Genomic DNA, 23,085 nt, shown 5'->3' on the forward strand with positions numbered 1-23,085 from the left:
AACCCCGTCTCTACTAAAACTACAAAAACTAGCTAGGCGTGGTGGCTTGCGCCTGTAGTCCCAGTCACTTGGGAGGCTGAGGCGAGAGAATCGTTTGAACCCAGGAGGCAGAGGTTGCAGTGAGCTGAGATCCCGCCACTGCACTCCAGCCTGGCAACAGAGCGAGACTCTGTCAAAAAAAAAAATCACCAATATTAGGAAAATGATTACAAGAGCCATAGTATAAGAATAGGGTTTCTCTGTCTTGGCATTATTGACATTGTGTTCTGGGTGATTCTTTATTGTGAGGACTGTCCTATGCATTCTTGAATGTTTGGTGGCATCTCTGGCTTCTACCCAGTAGTTGCCAGTAGCACCCCTCACCCTCTGGCCAGTTGTAATCATCACAAATATCTCCAGACAATGCCAGACAGTGTCAAATGTCCCCTTCTTTGAGACCACTATACAGAATGGAATAATATATAGCCTTGGCAATGGTAGGCTTATAAATTATGTGTAATAAAAAATGCCTATATCACTATAAAAAGAAGCATAAAATGTATTCACAAGGAGACCACAATTATAAAAATAAAACAATATATGGAAAAAAGCTGTGAATGTGTTAAACACAAGGAATGAAATTTTGGTGTCAGATGGAAATAATTGAGTGAGACTTACCTGACTGACTTACCTGGCTTCATTTATTTTCATTTGTCTCATAACTGATTATTGCCTCAGAGTTAAGGATCAAGGAAAGAAAAAATGTTACTGTATCTGACAGGAACTTTCTTTTTAATCTGTTTCAGAATATATTTATTAACATTTATGTAAGAATGCATAATATGATATACATGTTACTGCATAATTATTTTCTGTTGGACAAGACTCTGTAAGTCACATTACTAAATAAATAACCTTAAAGGGTAAAAAATTCTGTATCTCCTCAAAGGCTGCTTGTTCTTGGGACGAAGGCTAAGGGAAAAATAGACAAAACAATTAAGGTGACATGTACTACTGATTCAGATCAGCTTATGATTAGACATTGTGGGTGGTGATAAAACAAAACTGTAAAACAAGAGGACAAGGAGATAAGGTTAGAAAAGCAGCCAAGGAATTCAAAATTAACCTTGTGTCCTTCCTCCCTGGGAGGGGAAATAAGAAGTACATTAATTCTTTTTGTACCTTGTAGAGTGGCGCTTATCACCATTTGGGGATTTGTTGCACTACTATTTATGGGACTTTTTTGTGTGCCTATTTCTATTTCATATCTCCCATGACTATTGCTTTAAAAGAAAAGCTCCCATAAAAAGGAAAGCTAATTAATTTTAACTCTATTTTAAAGACATGGTGAAAGTTTCTTGATATTGCTTGAGGTAGCTGGAGGCTCCCTGAAGTGTTGCTGCTACAGAGCAATGGTTCTGAAACTTTAGCATGCGTTAGATTGTTGGGCCCTGGCCCCCAGAGTTTCTGATAGTTAGATAGGAATCTGAGATTTCCATTTCTAACAAGTTCCCTGATTTTGTCGATACCACAAATCTGGGAATCACATTTTGAGAGCCACTGGTTTAAACAAAACTTTTCTGGCTTCCTGTTCTCGGCCCCGAGCTGAGCATTCTTAGGGATCAGTGAGCTCCTTTGTAGGCAGTATTCTAAAACACTCCTGGCCGAGGGAGGGGACTGCCGCAAGCATCAAAGTCTGCTTGATATACTAATGATTCCATTTTCCTGCATTTCAGTTCCACGTGGCTCTTGGATCTTGATTTGCCTCAACATGGGACCTCTTCTCTTTTTCCATTCTGGAATTTTTTTACCTCCTAGTCCTTGTCTGTCTATGCCTTTTCTAATCCCCTCCTAGACCTTTACTTGTACTGGAGTCTCTGACTAGCAAATCTGCCTACTTCTAACTCCCAGCTAGTTTCTAAACTGGAAGTTCCCAACATTTCTTGGTACATGATGCTCTTAATTCATCAGTAACATTTTCATAATTCTGTGTCTTGGTCCATTCAGACTGCTGTAACAAAATACCATAAACATGGTGGCGTACAAACATAGATTTATTTCTCACACTTGTAGAGGCTGGGAAGTTCCAAGATCAAGGTGCCCGCAGATTCGACGTCTGGTGAGGGCTTGCTTTCTTACAGATAGCTGTCTTCTCAACATAATCTCACACAGTGAAAGGCGTGAGGGGTCTTGCTCAGGCCTCTTTTATAAGGACACTGATCTCATTCATGAGAGCTCTGCCCTCATGACCTAATCACCTCCCAAAGGTCCTACTTCCTAATATTACCACCTTGAGGGTAAGGGGAGAAACTGTCGGGAGACATAAACACTCAGGTCATAGCACTCCCCAAGCCAAAAGAAATACATAATTATTCTGTTCATTAAGTGGTTAAGTTCAAATAATTCAATAGTAAAAGTCTGTGCAGTGTCTGCACATATTGCTATGTTTTCCTCACAAATGGAAAGTTTTGTGACTTCCCTGTGTACCTCAATGCACCCACCACTCTAAACCCTGTCCCATCTTACTAGCTTTTTTAAAAAAAGTTTTTTATTTATTTTTTATTTTTTGGTGCCATCATCATAGGGGGACCCACGTCCACAATTTTCTGCCACACACGCTTCAGCACAATGCTCCACAAGCAAACACAAATTAATGGCAATATTTATATTTATTTTTGCAATTCCTTAGATAAAAACCATTTGAACAATGTTTGGTAAGGTGTTATTCTCATAAAAACTTCTTTCAAAACAAAGGTATTTCTATTTTCCACAAAAGTTAAAATTACATGCTGAAACAAAGTTAATGACTTAGATAACACAATACACTGTCAGAAAACTGGTAGAGTAAGACCAGATAATGAACTACATCATTAAACTAAACAATTACACAGAACTAGAAAACTGACTCAGTAGTAAAATATAAAATCTACAATTATAAATATAAATTTGGTCCATGGAGACACTAGGGCAGTATTTACAATAAGTAACAGATTACTTCTACTTTAGGTGAATACTGCAGTTGTAAAATGTTGAATATCATAGGGAAGAGTGTTTTATTTACAGTCTACTGTATTAAAAGTTATATTTCTAGCAAACGTGATGATTGCTACAAATACAGCTAAAAATTTGACACTAAAAACAAACATTTTCTGTAGTTGGGAATTCCTAATCTCTATAAATTGAAATTTTCTGTTAAAATCAATACAGAAAAAAATACCACGATTCCATTCTTAGAAATACTGTAAAATTCAATCATTTTAGTTCAAACATAATAAGTAAATTACAAGTCTTGCAAAAAGGCACACATTGTTAATGATATAAATTTGGCAGCAGAATCCTATGTCATGAAAGTTACTGTCAGGTGATGGGAAGTCAACAGATAACAGAACTAGACTGATTTTCCTGCCTAATTTTAGGAAGAGGAAAACAATGCTCAGATGTGAGTTCCCCTGCCCCTTTCTGTGTTAAACTAAAGACTCTAAGCTCTCAGCTAGATTTCCATCAGGCAATGCTGCACCATTACTGTCCAGAGATGTGGACGGATTCTCTTCCTGCCTTGTGCTCACAAGGCTGAGGATCACTTTGTAGAGAAACTGATATTGCTCCTAGAGAACAGAAGATGGGAGGTTATAAACAGGATGCTCAGTGAAGGCATACATTTCTAAAAAGAAGAAATATTTTTAGACACACTTCAGCAGTGTTCATGAAAGGGCAATGTGTTAAGGGCACTGTTATACTCAGCAGATGTACATAACCTATACTGATGTCTCTTTCTGATTAAATTAATGTTGCAATTGGCAAACCATTCACTGACCTAGAAAATTAACCTACATACATTTGCCAATAAGTACTTAATTCTTATCCATGAAATCAGAAGGTGATGAGACAGGGTTCTGTTAACTTGTCGGGGAGACCGTTTGGCACTGGGCACCTGTAACTCACTCAGAAACGAGTTTCTTCTTCTTTCTCAACTTGTTAGAAAATCCACTGGGTCTGCCTCTTTATGGAAAGATCTCAGGAATGACTGTACTGTCAGCCCAGGGACCCATGTAGAATGCAATCCTTCACAATATACACTGTTCACCAATAAGAAGAATTTCACATTCTATCAGCCCGACTGGTCCTACGCCCTGCTATAAGCAAAGTTAAGTACCTGCTCTGCTGTGGTCTCAGAGTAGTGGCACATGGAAGAATAAAACAGTTTTTCTCTTACAGATGCCATCTCAGGCAGTTTGGGGACAGGCAGCTACAGAGAACCTGAACCAGTGAGCAGCATCATAGCTGAGAACCATTAGGCCTACAGGTGAAGCTGTGCATAATTAAATGCATTCGCAAAATGTGCATCTCCAGAAAGCAGTTTCACCCAGTACAAGCTTGATACAACTCAGCGGCCCTGAATGAGACTTAATAGGGGCTCCTCTGCAGTGCATGTGCACGAAGATAACCTTGACCTCCTGCCAAATGGTCTGGGCTGGGGCTTTGAAGAAGGTCCCTTTATAAGGCCCTTAAACAGACCAAAGAGCTGAAGATGAGCCTATGACTTCTACATTCACCTAAGCTTATTTGCATTGTTAACTATTGTGCACAAAGGCAAACAAGAGATTTAAAAGTTTTATCCATAAATTTTCTGAAGTATACATTTTAAATGTCTGTTGTTCTATGGATTGTGGACTTGTAATTCAGCTTGAAAACTACATACTAATGTTATCAGTTAATAAGATCTTTCTTGATACATGGTAAGATTTCAGCAGCCTCTAGGAAGTTAGTAGTACTCCATCAGTGAAAAATTTGGTTCACTGCCTTGTTACTTACAATGTCAGCGAAGACTCCTGGCCTCATCAGATTGATCATCTTGGCTACCTGGTAAACATCCACGGAATTTTCTTTTTCTAGTTGGTGCATAAGGGTTGTCAGAGCACAGAAAGTTCCTGCTGTCACTCCTCCGTGCCTTGTAAAAAAAGGAAAAGAACAAAGACTCCATTGAGATGCACCACTCACATTTAGAACTCTCAAAGCCTATAGCCTTGACATCTTTGCAGTGAAAACACTGAAAGTTTTAATGAATTGTCTCTCTTCGCTTTTTGCACAAAGAACTATGATTTAATCTGAGATACTGCCAAGTGTTCATGATATTAGTAGTGGCATACTTTACAGAAGTTTAATATTTGCTTATGGTTTATTATTTGTATACTATGAAAGGGGTTAGCAATAATAAAAAACAGAGTATCATATAAAGACATATATAATACATATATAATGTATATGTATTATACATTATATAATACATATATAATATATGTATAAATACATATATAACAAACTGTATTTTATATATTTATAACATAAGTTCAGCATATGCATTTTTTATTTGTTTATAATGGAATCCTAGGAAGATTTACTGGATAAAGTTTCTTGTTCCTGAAAAATAAAAATCTTATCAATTTCACTTCTATGCCAGGAAATCAATGACTGAAAATGACTCTCTGGTTGGCTCCTGTAAAATTTCACTGCTAAAACACTGACTTAGTATACAAAGTGTTCTCAGCATCAAATGCAAGAGAAGATACTTGTGATCATGACCCCATTCTCTGTCTTCAACAGGGACTTTAAGTGAAGTAAAAAAAAAAAATGTTCTGTGTTAACTTTATTGATAAGATGCAGATAATCCACCATGGCTGAATCATCACAGTGGGTTCAAAGCATTAGGTTTGTCTGAAGACAACAGAAACATACATATGCCCAGAGAATGTGCAGGCGTGAAACAATGTTACATACGGAACTTACTCATCATGAACAATCATGGGCCCATCCCTATTGGCAGCTTCTTCTTTTATAACACTTATAAGTTCAAAAGTTTTACTAATGGGGCTATCTGGATTTGGCCATTTAGGACACTGAAAGTGCCTCACTTCAAGTACATAATCATCCTATAAGAAGAAAAAACAAACTATCGTTAGTGACAGTTTACGAGGAGTGGAATCATTGAGGAAAATCAGGAATTACAGTAAGGTAATAAAACCCAATGGCAGGCATGAGTGAGCAGCCATAGTTGCAGCACATTCTTCACCACAGAAGGAAGAAACAGTTGTGATGCCACATATACCATGCATAGATTTACTCGGTAGAATCAAAAAATGTAATTTCTTTTTTTATTCTAAAAATAAACTCAGTGGGTGAAATATGCCAATGCTTACAAACCATGAAACTATGCACCAAAGATGTATTTGCACTGCTAACTTCAAATTTATAAAAAAAATCGCTGGTGTTAAAATTTGTTTTGAAAATAGCATACACTTTCTTCATATATTTCTTCAGGCTTAAGTAAAAGAAGGAGATTGTATGACACAGTGAAGGAAACGCTGACAAGGAGATAGAGATCTAGGTTCAACTCGGATCCCGATTCTGATTCTTACTTAAGTGACCAACAAGACTGTGACTTGATTAAATCCCTTAAACCTCTTACCCCCAGCTTCCAAAAGTGTACTTAAAAAAAATGATACATTTAAAAACAAGTAGCAGAACCTAAATTTTACATAAAAGTGGAAAGGGCCAAAATAGCCAAGATACTACTAAAGAAGAAAAACAATAGAGGAAATTAACTTATCATATATCAAGAATTACTCTAAGGTATAAGAAGTAAAACACTGCCATTGTGGCTGAGGGATGAACAAAGTGACCAATGGAATAAAATAAATATCCTAGAACAAGCATGTGTGTGTGTGTATGATATATATATATAAATATATAAAAATATGAATGACTAAACTGATATTGCTAATTCATAAATAATGGTGGGACAATGGGTATCATCATATGGAAAATAATGAAACTGAACCCTTGTCTCACACAATATAATACAAAAAGTCAATTTCAGGTGGTACGTTTAGAAAACAATGTAGGAGAGCATCTTCATGATTTCAGGGTAAACGGTATGTTTTAAAGATACTAAATGATGGTTTCCTTTTAAAGGCCAGGAATAAAAAGATCAATAAATTCATGTAGATTAAACTTCAAAACTTTTCTTTCACTAAAAAAACAAAGAAAAAAAAAAAAGAATCACAAAGAAAGTAAAAAAGTCAAATCCCAAACTGGGAGAAAGTATTTGCAATATATGTAGCTGACAAAGGATTAGTATCCACAATATAAGAAGACCTCTGATAAATCAATAAGTGATAAATAATCTAACCGAAAAATGGGCAAAAATCATGAACAGACACAGTACAAAAGATAGAATCTGAATGGTCAATTAATTTAGATAAAAATATTATTTCTAAAACATTTTATGTAAAAATATTATTTATGTAAACAATTATGTAAAAATATAAAGTTATGTTGAAAACTTCATTTTCAACAAGAGAAATGCAAATTAAAACTAACAAGAGATGCTGTTTCATTCCCAACACAAGCACTGGTGAGGATGTAGCGATTCCAGATCACTCACACGTTCCTGATGACAAGATACCTTGGTAGGATGACTTTGGAAAACAATTGACTTCACTTAGTAAAATTACAGAAAGTTGAAGATGATCCAACACAATAACACAGCAGGGGAATTCCCAGGGTATCCCCAAGGGAAAATTTTGCATGTGACTAAAAATATTCATATAGCACTGTTTGTAATATCAAAACCAAACCAAGACAAAACACAACAAACAAGTAATAATTTGCATGTAAAATTTAAAAAAAGAATATGTATTATCTGGAATGCTAAGCAGCAGCAGTAAATGAATTTGAACTACACCCAAATACATGGATAAATCTCAGTGGGATAATACACATAATTTATATAAAGTTCACAGATATTTAAAAGTAAGCAGCATACGTGTGAAGGAAAACAAAGACAATAATTAAATGATAAAATAAGTCAAGAGAACAATAAACACTAATTCAGGAAGAGGCTACTTCTGAAGTGAGGAGAGGATGAAGGTGATAGGGAGCACATGAGACTTGATGGTCAAGGCCATGTTCTATTTCTTAAAGTCAATGATGGGTAACAGTAATTTAACATAATTGTTAAACCTTGCACATATAATATAAACACCTTAAATATATTCAATATTTAATAAATTCTTAAAAATAGTCCTCATAACAAATACATAAATAAAAGGCCCCTAGCTTTTGAAAGCTCAGTAGCGTAGACCTTCACTTGTCTACTAACCTCAAATGTTAGTAGATATTTAGTAATATTTGGGTAAAGTGCTTAAAAATGTCTGAAGTTAATGAAACTGTCCACTTTAGTCTTTCCTTCTTTTCTGATCTTTGTTATAGAAATACATCTATATTGATCCCTGGGTTGGGCTACTGGATTATCAAGTTGTCCATAATAGCTGATTTACATAGATGAGACACACTGAATTGGGATCAATCAGGAATCTGTGTTATCTAGTTTATTTTCTGCATAATATTAGGAGAAAAACAGTGCTAATTTCCCAGTGCTGAGCAAGATATTAAACATGATCAGTGATCAGGATAATGGGTGTGACAAGATAATAGGTATCTAATGATTATTACTCTTGTAATAGGCTTTCTTACTAACTAGGAATAATGAGAAGAAGGTATGAGAGATGGCAGATCTAAATGGATGCTATTAAAGTGATCAGGGAATAATCAGAGGTAAAAATTAGCATGGAATATTAAGAGCTCTCAGGGATCTTAGGGGCCTTCTAGTTCCTGCCCTTCATTTTACAAATAAAGACCTAAGTCTTTTTTGTTTTAATGAGATAGGATACTACTCCACTGCTATGCTGTTTACATTATTAGTTATTTGTATTATCAAGTTTATATGTATTGGTCACTTAAATATTCTAGAGAATGGAGAATCTTCTTGTATACCATATATGTACTAGTTTTCAGAACTAGAGAAAACTGAAACATTCAAATTATTTGGAACATGATTTAATCTTTGTCAGATTGAGAAGGTACTCTGAATCTCACATTCCTTAGACATCATTATTAGTATCTTTTAGTATTTTACTATAGCTCTACGTAAATAAATTATTGACAAAGAATTCAATAATAGATATTTGCATATAATTAAGACTTTAGAAAACAATGTATTATCTTGTAGATAACAGCAGCATCTTGTGTAACAGATAACCAAGACTTTAGTAAAATTTTCCTAGTTCATTGTACTTCATGTTTTCAAAGCACTTCATTTATCAACTTATTACATCACTATCACTCATCAACTTTCTACATTGGTAGAGAATAGTAAGTTTCAGTAGGCAGTATTTTTCCCATTTTACTTAGGAGAGTTTAGGCAGGTAGTATTTTTCCCATTTTACTTACAAGGTAAGGGCTTACATTAAAACATGAGAATTAAAATTAATACACTTATTCTTTTACTGTGTTTATTTTCCGCCTAAGTTCTGTCAACCACTAATCTGGAGTAAATGAGCTTTGATTTCCTGTGTGTGTAAAATTCAGGAATGATGCAGTGATGGCTAATTGTTCAATGATTCTATACCATTTTGAAAATGAAAGTGACAAGGTAATTTGATTATTTGTGTAATTGTCTCAATTGGGAAAAAATCAGAATCATGCTTTTCATTTCTAGGAAAGATCCCTAGATTAGAATATGTTTAACATGTGTTTAAGATAAAAACCATGTCATTTAACTTATATCCTTACCTGTGTAGCTTCTAAGATAAAGTCCTGAATTATAAGTTTTTCCTCATTAGTTAGACATTTGTGTTCTTCAGCCATAAGAGTGACCTTAAAGCTCTCACAATTTATAGGCTCATCTTTATTTGGCCAGTAAACAAATTCATCTTCTGCCTGGAGAATTGCAAATGAAAGAAGAGTCTATATTTTAATTAAATGCCCAATAAGTCAGATTGTGAAATAAAGTTAATTGGTTGCCAGAGAAATTTCAACTCCAATTTTTCTTTGAATCTGAATATTTACTCTTAAAATCTTCCTGGTGCCTTCAACTAGATTGATGTGCTGAATAAAATATCACACTTGGGAACCCAAACTATTGCTTTATTATTTTATGCTCTTAGCTTATCAACAACAATGATAAGCTTATTGCTTCTGTAATTGACAACTGAGTAGAGAAGATTCAAGTGATTTTAAGAGCTCAAAAATTTCCAGCCTCATGTGTAATGGTCACACAATAATTTTATAGACAAGAACTGAATATCAAAGCTAAGTAAACATGTAAAGCCTAAATGAAATATTTACTTTATTTTACTCTTTGAGTTCTCCAAACACATATAAAGTGGGGGATAGGATATCCCTGCTTTTCGAATACTAAAAAAGTCCTTCCTATACTAGGAACTCTCTTAATTCTAACTAGGTCTTTTTTTAAAGAAAAAATTAGATACCTCTTTAAACTCAGGGAATCTCTACATATTCTAATACATTTTATTTTAAAAATGTAAATATAAGCATATAGGCTGATTTCTTTCATGGCTGTGATTCTAACTTTCTAAAGCCTAATTTTGTGACATTTCTTAAAATCACAAAACACATACATTTAAGTTAATTTAAATTTACTTTCATTTAAAACTTTTATTCATCACTTTGACCTAGGAGATTGTATAATGAAAGCAGCCCAACAGTAGAAGGGTGTACCTTCAATGACATAAGTTTATTAGTTGAAAACAAAATTGCTTTGCTTGTTTGTATGCTGGACTTTTCACTATTTGTAACCTAATATTCCCCTGTAAAGAAAGTCCCAGAAGTGGTCTAAGGGACTTACCATGTTTTGGCCATCAGGAATCATCACCACCAGTTGGGCATTATGGTCCCATATCATCCTCCAGAAATCCTTGATGGTATGGAGGAGAGGGTGCTGGGTAATGATGAATTCATTGCTCTGGTAATAGCCCTACAAAACCAAAGAGAAGACAAAAACAACACTGGTGTATGCCTTTAAACATTCAGACAAACATTTATACATCAATGGATCTTAAGTCAAAATAGTCTTTTGAATTGCAGATTGTGTCTATATGTAGTAATATGATTATTATAGCCAATGCTTACTGGGCACTTCCTATGCTAGGTGTGACACTACGTGTTTTTTGTTCTCTTAAGTCATTTGTTCCTCACAGCAGTACTGTGAGATAGGAACTATGATCCCCATTTTACAGATGATTAAACTGAGGCTTTAGAAGTTAAGCATTGGCCGGGCGCGGTGGCTCAAGCCTGTAATCCCAGCACTTTGGGAGGCCGAGACGGGCGGATCATGAGGTCAGGAGATCAAGACCATCCTGGCTAACACGGTGAAACCCCGTCTCTACTAAAAATACAAGAAAATTAGCCGGGCGAGGTGGCGGGCGCCTGTAGTCCCAGCTACTCGGGAGGCTGAGGCAGGAGAATGGCATGAACCCGGGAGGCGGAGCTTGCAGTGAGCCGAGATCGCGCCACTGCACTCCAGCCTGGGGCACAGAGCAAGACTCCGTCTCAAAAAAAAAAAAAAAAAAGAAGTTAAGCATTGTGCCCGTTTGCCTTAAGAAGTCAGACGTAGTATTCAGGGTTACCTATCATCTTGGAGTGAATGTTGATGATTTTTATCTTTCCTTGGCATTCCTTTTAAACATAAGTTGGACTTTGTTATGCCAGAAGCAGGGTTCAGTCGCCCTTGATACAGTTTCCAGTTCTACATTGTCCCATCCACCAGTTCCTTAAAGTGATCGATTCAGGTATCTAACTTACAAAATTGCTCCATAGTGACCATTTCACTATGGAACAGCCTGCTTGGCTGGCCTTGCTGACCCTCACACCTACCTGGACTTTGCAGATACGCCACAGTAAATACCTTTCAGTCACTACGTGACCTCCTGGGACTTGTGCCTGCTTGCTTTAAACCCATCAAGTAAAACTCCCCATGGAAAACCTGCTTGGACAATGCCCTGGACCCAATAAAGGCATTGGTCCCTGGGTCCTTTTCTCTCTTTCCCTGCTTGCTCTGCCTAAGCTCTATGCATGTGGCCTCCAGTGCCATGAACTCCTCAGGGTCCATAAATACTAAAAACTCTGAAATTTCACACTGTGTTTCTGTCATTGAAGACTTCAGGTGAGACTGCTCAGTGGAACCCATGCAGGTGAATCCCATATTGGTGCTCTTTCGTCTGGGCCTCTGGTGGTCACTGAGGATAGTAGCTATCAGCTAAGCTGATAGGGAAACTTGAACAGTTTCATTAAAAACAAACCTCTAGCTGTACACCTGGCAAACTGCTTTGTGGATACTGTCTCTTACTCCACAGAGTGGAAAATCTACAGGAGAGTTTACATTTCCCACTTCGGTGTTCAGATACCTTGGTTGCCGCTACAAGAGAGGAACCAGGGAGACACCATGCATATTTTGCTACAGATACCCAGAAGCTAGAGCTATTGGATTAATTGTGATATTTATATTGTTACTAAAGTCCTGGCTCTTCTAGCCCCTTCTGCTTTCAGATCCCATTCCTAGCACCCAGTGGCTCATTTGAAATGTGAATGTATTTAGATGCCACTACCACACATCCCTGTGTTTCCTGCATAGATATTCCTTAATATTTTCTTTGCTGGATAAATAGAACAGAAGTTTTGGAATAAGAATTAGGAGGTTTTCATCAGAAGCCAAGCTCCGCGATTCACTGACCTTAAATGCTAGTGAAGGTCACACAACAGCTACTAAAACACTCATCCCTAACACAGAAGATGTAAATGCAGAAGAAAAGCATTGTATCTTTAGAAATCCAGGTCCCAAAATGAGCCCAGTTTGCAGGGTAAGAATCATGCTGCAAACCTGGAGTAGTGATGCCAGTGAGGTTGGGCTTTGCTGAGCAATCCTGGGTTTGCTCAGGGGTTCTACCTTAGTGAAGGAAATAAAGCCTTTTAGACAAGCAGGTATAAGTTTTATATCTACTCATCAGCCCTGAATGGTGAGTTTGTGTTCCTGCATCTACTTATTGGTCTTGCTTGAGGTTTCTGCAGTCCCAGCACACATGAAAGCATGCTGTTATTTCAATTGTTGCTGTGGACTGTGGGCTTACAGTCTACAGATTTAACTTATATTTACCACTCATGTTGCCCATGCCTGTAGTCTTTGCTTCTGGCAGCCCATTCTGGTTTTGATCCCTGTAACACAAGCTGGCAGACAGTCTCCTCAGTGACTTCTCTGACTTACCATGATATAGGAGGCATTGATGTAGTCTGTGCCTTCTCCACTCAGGGATGAAATGCCAACTCTTGATCTTTCCACTGGAACACAGAACATTCATTGTAAAACAAAAACAAAAACAAAACGAAACAACAAAATAACCCACGCTCACAGCACTGTACCATCTTTCCCCCATGCCAGATGTAAAATATAGCTGCATTTTTCAAGTTGAAGTGTCTCTGATCTGTAAGCTAATTTTTCTAGACATTTTGCATTTTTAGATAAGACTTCAAGGGGTTTATGAGTCCTTCAGAACAGTTACATATTGGACAAAACAAGAAATATCTGCACGTGCTCCATTTGCTCCAAAGGTATACAAATATTGCCAAATTTCCTACAATGCTTTTATTATTTGAAAAAAGTTGTTTTTTCAAGGTTCAACACAACTTACCAGGGATGATAGAAGAAGTTCGATTCTTTTCCCTGTTGCATTGCTTTAGGGCTGTAGAATAGTCACTCTGCTGTATATTTGACTGACTCAGGAGCTGGGCAAGAGAGTAAAAAAATATGAAGGTTATTTCATTTAAGTCCTCAAAATACTCAAACACACACACACACACACACACACACACACACAAACACACACACCAATCAAGATAAAATACTGACTAAAAATATTTGTGAAATATTTTCCAATAATTCCTTGAATTAAACCTTGTTTTAGTGAACTTCCTGGAGCTTCTATGTTTTACACCAGGGGAGTTAGAAGCAGCAAAGAAATCTCAAGTAATTCTTTTAGCATTGAGAGAATCTTCCTCACGGCTTCCACTATAGATGTGCAACCTCCATTTCCTCTATTTAAATCTGATGCAGATGTTTGGAGGTAAATTACATCGTGTGTGTATATACATATATATGTATATAATTCAATTTTATTTATTTCTTCTAACTGTTACTACTCCATTACATGAATAATCTACATTCTGTTTATCTACTCAACTAGTGAATGGGTATTTGCAGTGTTTTGCAATTGTATAGCTTTATAGCTATGAGCATCTCCTGTATGTTTCTTAATGTGCACACGTGTGACGGTTTCCATAGAGCATTAGGAGTATTCAGTGTTTAATTTTTGACAGTTGGATAAATGAAAAATAATATATCATGGTTTTGATTTGCATTGTCTTAATTTCTGTGAAATTGTGAATTTTGGTGTTCATTAGTCATTAATATATCTTCTTTGATGATTGACTTTTCATATTTTTTCTTTGTTGCCACTTATTAATTTGTAGGGGGTTCTCGCTGTCTTGAATGTAAATCTATAGTGTGTAAAAAGTTGGAATCGTCTTCAGTTTATTTAGTAACAGAGATTTACCGCCAATTTATTTTTCTTCAATAGCTTTCTGCAAATTATTGTTTTACTTAAGAAGTCCTTCTCTATCCTGAAGTTATTAAAAAATACTTTCCAATGTATGCCCTGCCCTGCCTTCCCCTCCCCTCCCCTCCCCTCCCCTCCCCTCCTCTTCTTTTTTGAGACAGGTCTCCACTCTGTCGCCCAGGCTGGAGTGCATATAGCTTCGACCTCCCGTGCTCATGAGTTCCTCCTGCCTCAGCCTCCCATGTGGCTGGTACTACAGGCGTGCACCACCACACCTGGCTAATTTTGGTATTTTTTGTAGAGATGGGGTTTCACCATATTACCCAGGCTGGTATCGAACTCCTGGGCTCCAGCAATCCGCCTGCCTTGGCCTCCCAAACTATTGGGATTACAGGTGTGAGCTACTGTGCCCAACCCAATATTTTCTTTTCTAAAATGATCTTACAATAGTTATAAAGGTTTGCTCACCTTTAGGTAGTTAATCCACCTTGAATACATTTTGATGTTTGAGGAGTGGTAGAGATATAATGTTACTTTTTTTGACATGAAAATTTTCCCAATGTTATTTATAGATTAGTCTGCTGTTTCTTCACTGATATGTAATGTTATCTCTACCACATAATAGATTTCCTCAAATACATCATTCCTCTGCTAGATTCCTCCATTTTCCAATACTATTATATCACATCATAAGTCTTCCATATACAGTACAACAGAATTCTTGTATTATTATTTCCTTTTCAGTATGGATGAGATATTTTGGCTCTTTAATTTTCCATGCTGAATTAAAATCTGTTCTACATTTTCCATGAAAAATCCCGCCGTAAATTCGATTGATACTGCATTGACTTCTATAGTCAATGTAAGGAGAAGCACTATCTTAATATTTCCATGTATCAACATATATTTTATTTGGGCCTAATTTTATGCTCTTCAATTTACTTTTATAAATTTATATATTTACTGCACATTTTGTTAAGTGTCTTTTTTGAGATGATGAAGTTTTTGCTACTGTTTTGTTATTGTTGTTAATGGTTGGGTTTTTTATTGTTCTAATACATTTTCTAATCACTCAAAGCTAACAAATAACAATGCTATTGATTTTTATGTATGTTTGTTAAACTCTAATTAAAGATAATTATTTTCTCTTTTGTTTCTCTCGATATTCTTTGCAGGTGGTTATATTATCTATCTGCAAATCCTTTTCTACCATTATACATCTTTCTAGTTTAATCCAATTTCCAGGATGATGTTGAATAGTAGTGCCAATAATTGACCTTCCTTATCTTTTCTTAATCTATTATGAGCATTTCCAATTTTAATTCTTATGTATGATGTTTATTGTAGTTTTATGATAGACACTTTCTAGAAGGCTAAGAAAGCTTTCTTCTATTTCTGGTTTACTAAGATTTTTTTTTTTTTTTTTAACTGAACAATGTAGAATTTGACTACTTTTCCCGTATTAATTGACAGGGTCATGTTGTTTCTGTATGTAAATATATTAATATTTTTCAGTGTTAAACCATCTTTCATTTTTGGAATAAACCCTATAAACTCTACTTGCTCATGATATTAAAGAAATACACTGCTGGATTTGAGTTGCTGATATTTTAAATAAGATTATTGATACCAGTCTATAAGTGTCTTATTCTGCCTTTGTTCAGTTTTGGTGTCAAAGTTATATTTGTCCAATAAAGTAGCTGGGTTAGTTTTTCACCTGGATTTTTTATGCTAACATTTGGAATTTTATGTTCCTTAAAAATTGGCAAAATGTGACATCAAATTCTTTTGGGCCTGGTTATATTTTGAAGGTGGGATTTTAGGTGGCTCATTTGATTTCCTCAATGGCTATTGGCCTAGTTAAATTTTCTATATATTTTTAGAGTATTTTTATTATATTTTTCCTTTAGAATTTTTTCTATTTTTCATTTCTTTGGGTACATAAAAGGTGTAATATTTATGGAAAACATGAGCTATCTGATACAGGCATACAATGCATTATTATCACAGGAGGGTAAATGGGGCATCCATCACCTCAAGCATTTAACCTTTGTGTTACAAACAATTCAATGAATGCTTTTAGTTATTTAAGAATATACAATAAATTATTCATTTCATATAGGTTTTCAAATGTATTGTCACAAATATGTTCATATTATGCTTTTGTGTTTAAAAATGTTTCTAAATTATATCTCTCTTTTTTATCTCAATATTATTTACTCACATTCTTTCCTCCCTTTGTCAGTCTGGACAAAGGTTCATCTATTTTAATCGTCTTTTGACAGAACCTGCATTAGGTTTTGTTAAAGCTTTATTTAATCATTTAAATTTTCTATTTAATTTTTAAAACTTTCAAAATGTTATGTAGTGCTTCTTTTGACCTTTAGTTCTAAAGACTTTATAATTTCCTCTTAAATATGTATATTATTTAAAAAATATGTATATTATTTAATGCCCAAATATCAAATTTTTTAGGGAAACTTTTCATTGTCAATTTCCAATTTTTACTGTATTACATTCTGAGAAAATGACTGGTATGATATAGATTCCTTGAAATTATCTCCCTTTTCCCTCTGCATCTATTAACAGTTTTATTTTAGAATATGTGTGCAATGGGCCAGGCGCAATGGCTCATGGTTGTAATTCCAGCACTTTGTGAGGCCACAGCAGGCAGATCGCTTGAGCTCAGGAGATGGAGACCACCTGGGCAACCTGGCAAAACTCCATCTCTACAAAAAATATTTTAAAAATTAGCCAGGCGTGGTTGTACACTTGCTATAGTCCTAGCCACTCAGGAGGCTGAGGTAGGAGGATCACTTAAGCTAGGGAGAGGAAGGTTGCAGTGAGAGATTGTGCCTCTGCAGTCCAGCCTGGGTGACAGAGTGAGAACCTGTCTCAATTATAAAAGGAATATATGTACAACACCCACCACACACACACGCACACACACTCACCTTCTCTTCACAGAGAATAGAAACCACAGAGTACTTTCTCAGCCTCCAGCCTTAGAGCCTATACGTGTACTACTGTAAACATTTACGTTTTACTGCTTTTGAACACTAATCCCTTTAACTGTGTCTTGAATCCTGCCTCTTTGTACCACTCAGGGTCTCTGCACACTCCAATTATCTCCCTTCCCATTAGTTTTTAAAGAAGCTCCCATGTCTCATATTAAAACATAAGCAAAGAAAGCCCAGACAAATACCCCCCAAATCTTACTCTCTAACTCCAAGTTTTCTTATAGTCATCTTAAACATTCTGTCCAGAGTAAACTTTTTTCTTTTTTTTTTTTCTTTTTTTTTTTTTTTTTTTTTTTGAGACGGAGTCTCGCTCTGTCGCCCAAAGTGGAGTGCAGTGGCCGGATCTCAGCTCACTGCAAGCTCTGCCTCCCAGGTTCACGCTGTTCTCCTGCCTCAGCCTCCGGAGTAGCTGGGATTACAGGCGCCCGCCACCTCGCCCGGCTAGTTTCTTGTATTTTTTAGTAGAGACGGGGTTTCACCGGGTTAGCCAGGATGGTCTCGATCTCCTGATCTTGTGATCCGCCCATCTCGGCCTCCCAAAGTGCTGGGATTACAGACTTGAGCAGAGTAAACATTTTTAAGAGCTATATAATTGTCATTAATTCCTCAGATCCATTTATTCCTTAACTCCCTGTACTCTGGCATCAATGCTATACTTTCCAAATGGCTCTTAGGCAAAGGTCATCAATGACTTATTTCTAAATCCAATGGCCTCCTCCATTCCCAACAGACTTGATTTGTCATTAGCACTTGCCATCTCTGTTCACTTCCTCTTTCAAGAAACATTATTTACTTTGGATCCTAGTATACCCCGCTGTCCCAAATTTTCTCCCACCTTCTGATGCCACTTTCCCCCCTTTATTTGTGGGCTGGCCATTCGTTGGTTAATTAAAATCTTTTCTTAAGTAATCCTTTCTAACCTTTCTTAGACATTTCATTTTTAATTGGTTATCTTATCCAATTCCAAGTCTTCAAAGAACCATGTCTAAGCTGATTACTCCCAAATCCATTTCTTCAGGCCAGACCTCTCTTATGCTTCAGACCCAGTATCCAACTGCCAAGTATACATATTTATTGGGACATCTCCCAAGAACCTAAAAATAAGGTAGATTTAGAAATATCTCACCGTCTTCTCCCTCACTACACCCCTCAAGCATGTACCACCTCCTCTTCCTGGTGAATGACATCACACTTTCCCAGTGCCCAAGCAGAATCTGAGTAGTTATGCTTGTGTCTTTTCTCTCCTCTCTCTCTGCAATGTCCAATGAATCACCAAATCCTGTGTTCAACTCTTAAATATATCTTACACATTTCTCCCCTGGTAAGTTGCATCCTTATCTGTACTCCTACAGCATCCAGTTTTACTTCTATAATGGCATTTTTCAAACTATTGTGTTTATCTGTTTCTTTCTTTCTTTTTTTTTATTAGAGACAGGGGTCTCACTCTATCTCCCAGACAGGAGTGCAGTGGCACAATCATAGCTCACTGTAATCTTGAACTTCTGAGCTCAAGCAATCCTCTCACCTCAGCCTCCCGAGTAGCTAGGACTACAGGCTCATGCCACCCACCCAGCTAATTTTTTTATAGAGACAGGGTCTTGCTGTGTTGCCCAAGCTGGTCTCAAATTCTTGACCATGGTCTCCCAAAACAGAGGAATAACAGGTGTGAGCCACTGCACCTGGCCTGTTTGTGTTTTCTTACCTGTATTTTCTATTAGATTGCAGGCACCATAAGACTAGGAGCTGGGTGTGCTTTGTTTATTTATTTTATAAATTCATGTTTGCATCCTAATAACACAAAAGCCTGACATCTGGTAGGTGTCTAATAAGTAGTTGTTGAATAAACAGATAGTCAATTTATTTCAAGGAAATTTTCTACAGATAAACTTGAATAGATATCTTTTTTATGGGATAGTGCACACACATACACACAAATACATTTCCCTATTTATGATGCTAACAGGAAAGAGAGTAAAATACCTCTCTTTTCAATTGAATTCTGACCTTATAGTTAATATTTTCATTTTGATCCTGGATTATTTAGCTTACCATATCATTTTTTTTTAATGCAACTACACAGGAGCAAATCATATTTAAATGAGAGTTTTGTTGAAATGGGTAATATTGTGTGTGTGTGTGTGTGTGTGTAATTTATTTAGGGAAAAGATATCTTTACAACTTAATTACATTTTAACATTTCTTTATTATCTGAAACCCAACTGCATACTCTTTCCCCCACTAAGGCATTCCTTTATGACTGAGCTAAGCTTGGCTGAGTAAAATATGTATGACTTTCTGACAACAGGTTCTAAGCTCAGTACTGACCCCAATCTTTCTCTTTCACCTCCAAAGGCACACCATGCAGTAATTTAAAAGGCAAATGGTCCAAAGGAATTCATGGTGGCTAACAACCTATGCTATAGACTGGGGACCAAAGCAGGAGAATAAGTGAAATCTCAACATTTGTTAACTCTCCTGGGTTTTCCTAAGGTCTTCCGAATTCTTCCTCGATATTCATTCTTCAAAACTTGGCCCTATTTCTCCAGGAACTCTGAGAAGTAAGCGGATAGCACAGGAACAATGTGGAGTGAAATAATATAGCCCCCATTCCTGTGGAAAGCTACGATTCTGCAAATGCTTTGGTCTCAGCTGGCAGGTCCGGTAACACCTGCTTTCTGAATTCTTTGCCTACTGATTTCTGAAAGTCAGAAGGCTGGTATTGTGGGAAGTACAATATGGACAAAACATGCTCTTGTCTCTGGCTTATGGCCTTGAGACAGGGTGAGGGGGAGAAACTGGGGTTGAAGAAGCTATTATTCCAGTGTGGACTACTCTGGTCCAGGGGTTTCAAGTGAGACACAGTTTTTTCCAAAGAGTATCAGGAACAGCCTGAGCCACAGCACTCATGTTTAAGTGGTCTGCTTTTTTTCAAAGTAAAAAGAGCACTTATATAGTCTGTTTTACAAGTTCTTTCTGTTCATTCTGTTATGCTCTATGCCCCTCTTTTCTCGACCAAGTTTGCATTTATAAAAGTTAGTTTAAAGTTTCTGAGAACTTTTCCTCTTGCTACTCAGAATTATATTTCTCCTTGAAATTTACCATGTGGCACTGTAGCCCACAGTAAGGAACAATGATGGCTCAAATACAAAGCCATTGTACCCACACTGCCCACTCAACATGACCCTGTCAACTCAATGAGAAGATGCAGGGACATTCAGTTCTGTAGTGACATCCAAGAGGCTTCCAAGAGGACTCACCTGGAATTGTTTCTCTAGCTTTGTTTTGCCTGTTGGTCCAGGAATGAGGAGTGCATTAACATAGGCATGAATATGACTGTCCAGCACCTCAGTTTCTTTACTAAGTATGGCCTCAACCAGTGTATCATGAATGAAGACATATTGCTCCTGGCAAAAAAAATGACAATAAGAAACATTACTTCAAGTTTTCCTCATATGTATCTACCTACAAACATAGTACCTTCCATTGACAGACAAGGAGAGTTTTAGAGAATGGGGGAAGATCCACAAAAAAGATTGCTTACTAAACCTGAAAAGAAGTCAGACAGAGGAAAGGAAGTGGTCACAGAAGAAAGAACCTCTTCTCATTCCTTACCTCTGCATTTATTGTGCATTGTTGGCAATACACAATAGGGTAGGAGGCAGGAAGAGTTGGCAAGGCAAAGCAATGTCCTCTCTGCCTATCCTTCAAACTTGACACCTCTACACTTTGTGAGAGGGCTCTCCTGACTTCTATACTTCTGGTGGGCCTACCCCTTCTGGCAATGCCAACTCTCCTTTTCACTTGTCATATATAACTTAACTCAATTTTATATAAAGTTGTTAATAGTTCTCTGATATTTCATATACGGAACTCTTCCTTGGTTTTGTATCACCAGAATGTCATTTTTTAACTTTTATTTTAAGTAAAGGAGTACATGTGCAGGTTTGTTAGACAGGTCAACTTGTGTCATGGGGTTTGTTGTACAGATTATTTCATCACCCAGGTATTAAGGCTCGTACCCATTAGTCCATTAGTTATTTTTCCTGATCCTCTCCCTCCTCCCACCCTCCAACCTCTGAAAGGCTCCAGTGTATGTTGTTCTCCTCTATGTCTCCATGTGTTCTCATCATTTAGCTCCCACTTATAAGTGAGAACATGTGGTATTTGGTTTTCTGTTCCTGTTTAAGTTTGCTCAGGATAATTGATGGAAGGAAGGTTGGTGTGGTTTCGTTCTGAAGCCCACTCAGCCATGTGTTTTTGATTGCTTTCAAGCTGCCATTCATAGGTTTCCATTTAAGTTCATTTTTATTTAGAAATAGTGAAGATAAAATGCAGATTTGCTGACATTGTTCTGTCACTTATGGGTAAACTATATGGGCTTAAAATGGATATAATTTAAGCATAATTTATATTTTTTTTTAAAAAAAGAATCCATTCATCCACTATGTGTATGAAGAACTTGAGATTTTTGCTAGCAAGGGTGTGTGTGAACCACTCTACTTAGACTTTTGCTGTATCTTCTCTGTGACTAGTGTCATTTTAAAGGGTATTCCCTATTTGGGGTCACAAAATAGACAAAATTTACCTGGCTCATTCATGACATAGCTGCAGTTACTGGTGTTATGGGTTGAATGGTGTCCCCCTGCAAAGATATATTAATGTTCTAGCCCCCTGATAATTCAGAGTGTGATTTCATTTGTAGAAAAGTTTGTTACAGATGTAATTAGTGAAGATGAGATCAACTGGAGGAGGAGGATAACTGGTACGCTTATAAGAGGAGGAAAATTTGGTTACAGAAACAGACACGGAGGGAGACAGCCAAGTGAAGACTGAGAGTGGAGTTGTGCTGCCACAAGCCAAACAATGCATGGGGCTACCAGGAGCTGAAAGAGGCAAGGAAGAATCTTCTCGAGGCTTCTGGAAGGGCATGGGCCTGCAGACATCAGAACTATGAGACAATAAACTTCTGTTGTTCTAACCCACCCCGTGTGTATTACTTTGTTTTGCAGTCCTGGGAGATGAATACACCTACATTTTAGTGACGTTTCCATACCTTAGATGAATAAAGTTATCCTTTTAAAAATCATACCTCAGTTTGTACCAAATAATTTCTTTGTGAACGGATGTGTTTTAAGAAGCCAAATATGTTGACAGTTCCTTCGTGTTGAATCTGCTGCAACATACTGTCTAGCACGATATACGTGCCTGTTCTTCCAACTCCAGCACTGAAGAGAAGACAAGGAAATAAATATTTCAATGTTAAGCATAAAATAAATTTGAAAAATAGATCACTACTGGTTGTCATGTTGATTAACTTCCTTCTTCAAGCAAGTGAACCACACAATAAATTTAGCAATTCAATACTGTAAACAGTTTAGTAGTTAAGCATAATGCTTTAAACAACAAATTGAAAAGTGCCCTTTCTAATGTTTTGTCATGTGTCTAATTGCAAAACAACTTCACTATTTCTGTTGGAGATTTTAAAATTTTCAAAAAAAGATATTTATTATTCATTGTATATTGTACGATGAAAATATTATGTATCAGAGTGTGGCAAATAGACATTTAATCTGACAAAATGAAAGCTTCAGTTTCACCAAATTCTGAAAAGAGAAGGTCCC

The 23,085-nt window shown here is 36.7% G+C and overlaps 1 protein-coding gene across 4 annotated transcripts in view; it reads right to left on the reverse strand.

Moving 5' to 3' along the window:
* Positions 1–2,629: 2,629 nt before the first annotated feature.
* PTPRZ1 (protein tyrosine phosphatase receptor type Z1) overlaps positions 2,630–23,085 on the reverse strand; it is a 191,057-nt gene continuing 170,601 nt past the window's right edge. For all 4 annotated transcript variants that reach the window (XM_050785075.1, XM_050785074.1, XM_050785073.1 and 1 more), the window contains 9 exons: positions 22,554–22,689; positions 20,722–20,868; positions 13,521–13,614; positions 13,097–13,170; positions 10,685–10,813; positions 9,610–9,756; positions 5,764–5,906; positions 4,792–4,927; positions 2,630–3,584 (listed from right to left, as the gene is read on the reverse strand). In XM_050785075.1, the coding sequence (XP_050641032.1) occupies positions 3,444–3,584; positions 4,792–4,927; positions 5,764–5,906; positions 9,610–9,756; positions 10,685–10,813; positions 13,097–13,170; positions 13,521–13,614; positions 20,722–20,868; positions 22,554–22,689 (1,147 nt within the window). In that variant the 3' untranslated portion in view covers positions 2,630–3,443. The remainder of the gene's footprint in view (positions 3,585–4,791; positions 4,928–5,763; positions 5,907–9,609; positions 9,757–10,684; positions 10,814–13,096; positions 13,171–13,520; positions 13,615–20,721; positions 20,869–22,553; positions 22,690–23,085) is intronic.

The sequence above is a fragment of the Macaca thibetana genome, chromosome 3 (assembly GCF_024542745.1).
Source record: "Macaca thibetana thibetana isolate TM-01 chromosome 3, ASM2454274v1, whole genome shotgun sequence".
In the NCBI taxonomy this organism is placed as follows: domain Eukaryota; kingdom Metazoa; phylum Chordata; class Mammalia; order Primates; family Cercopithecidae; genus Macaca; species Macaca thibetana.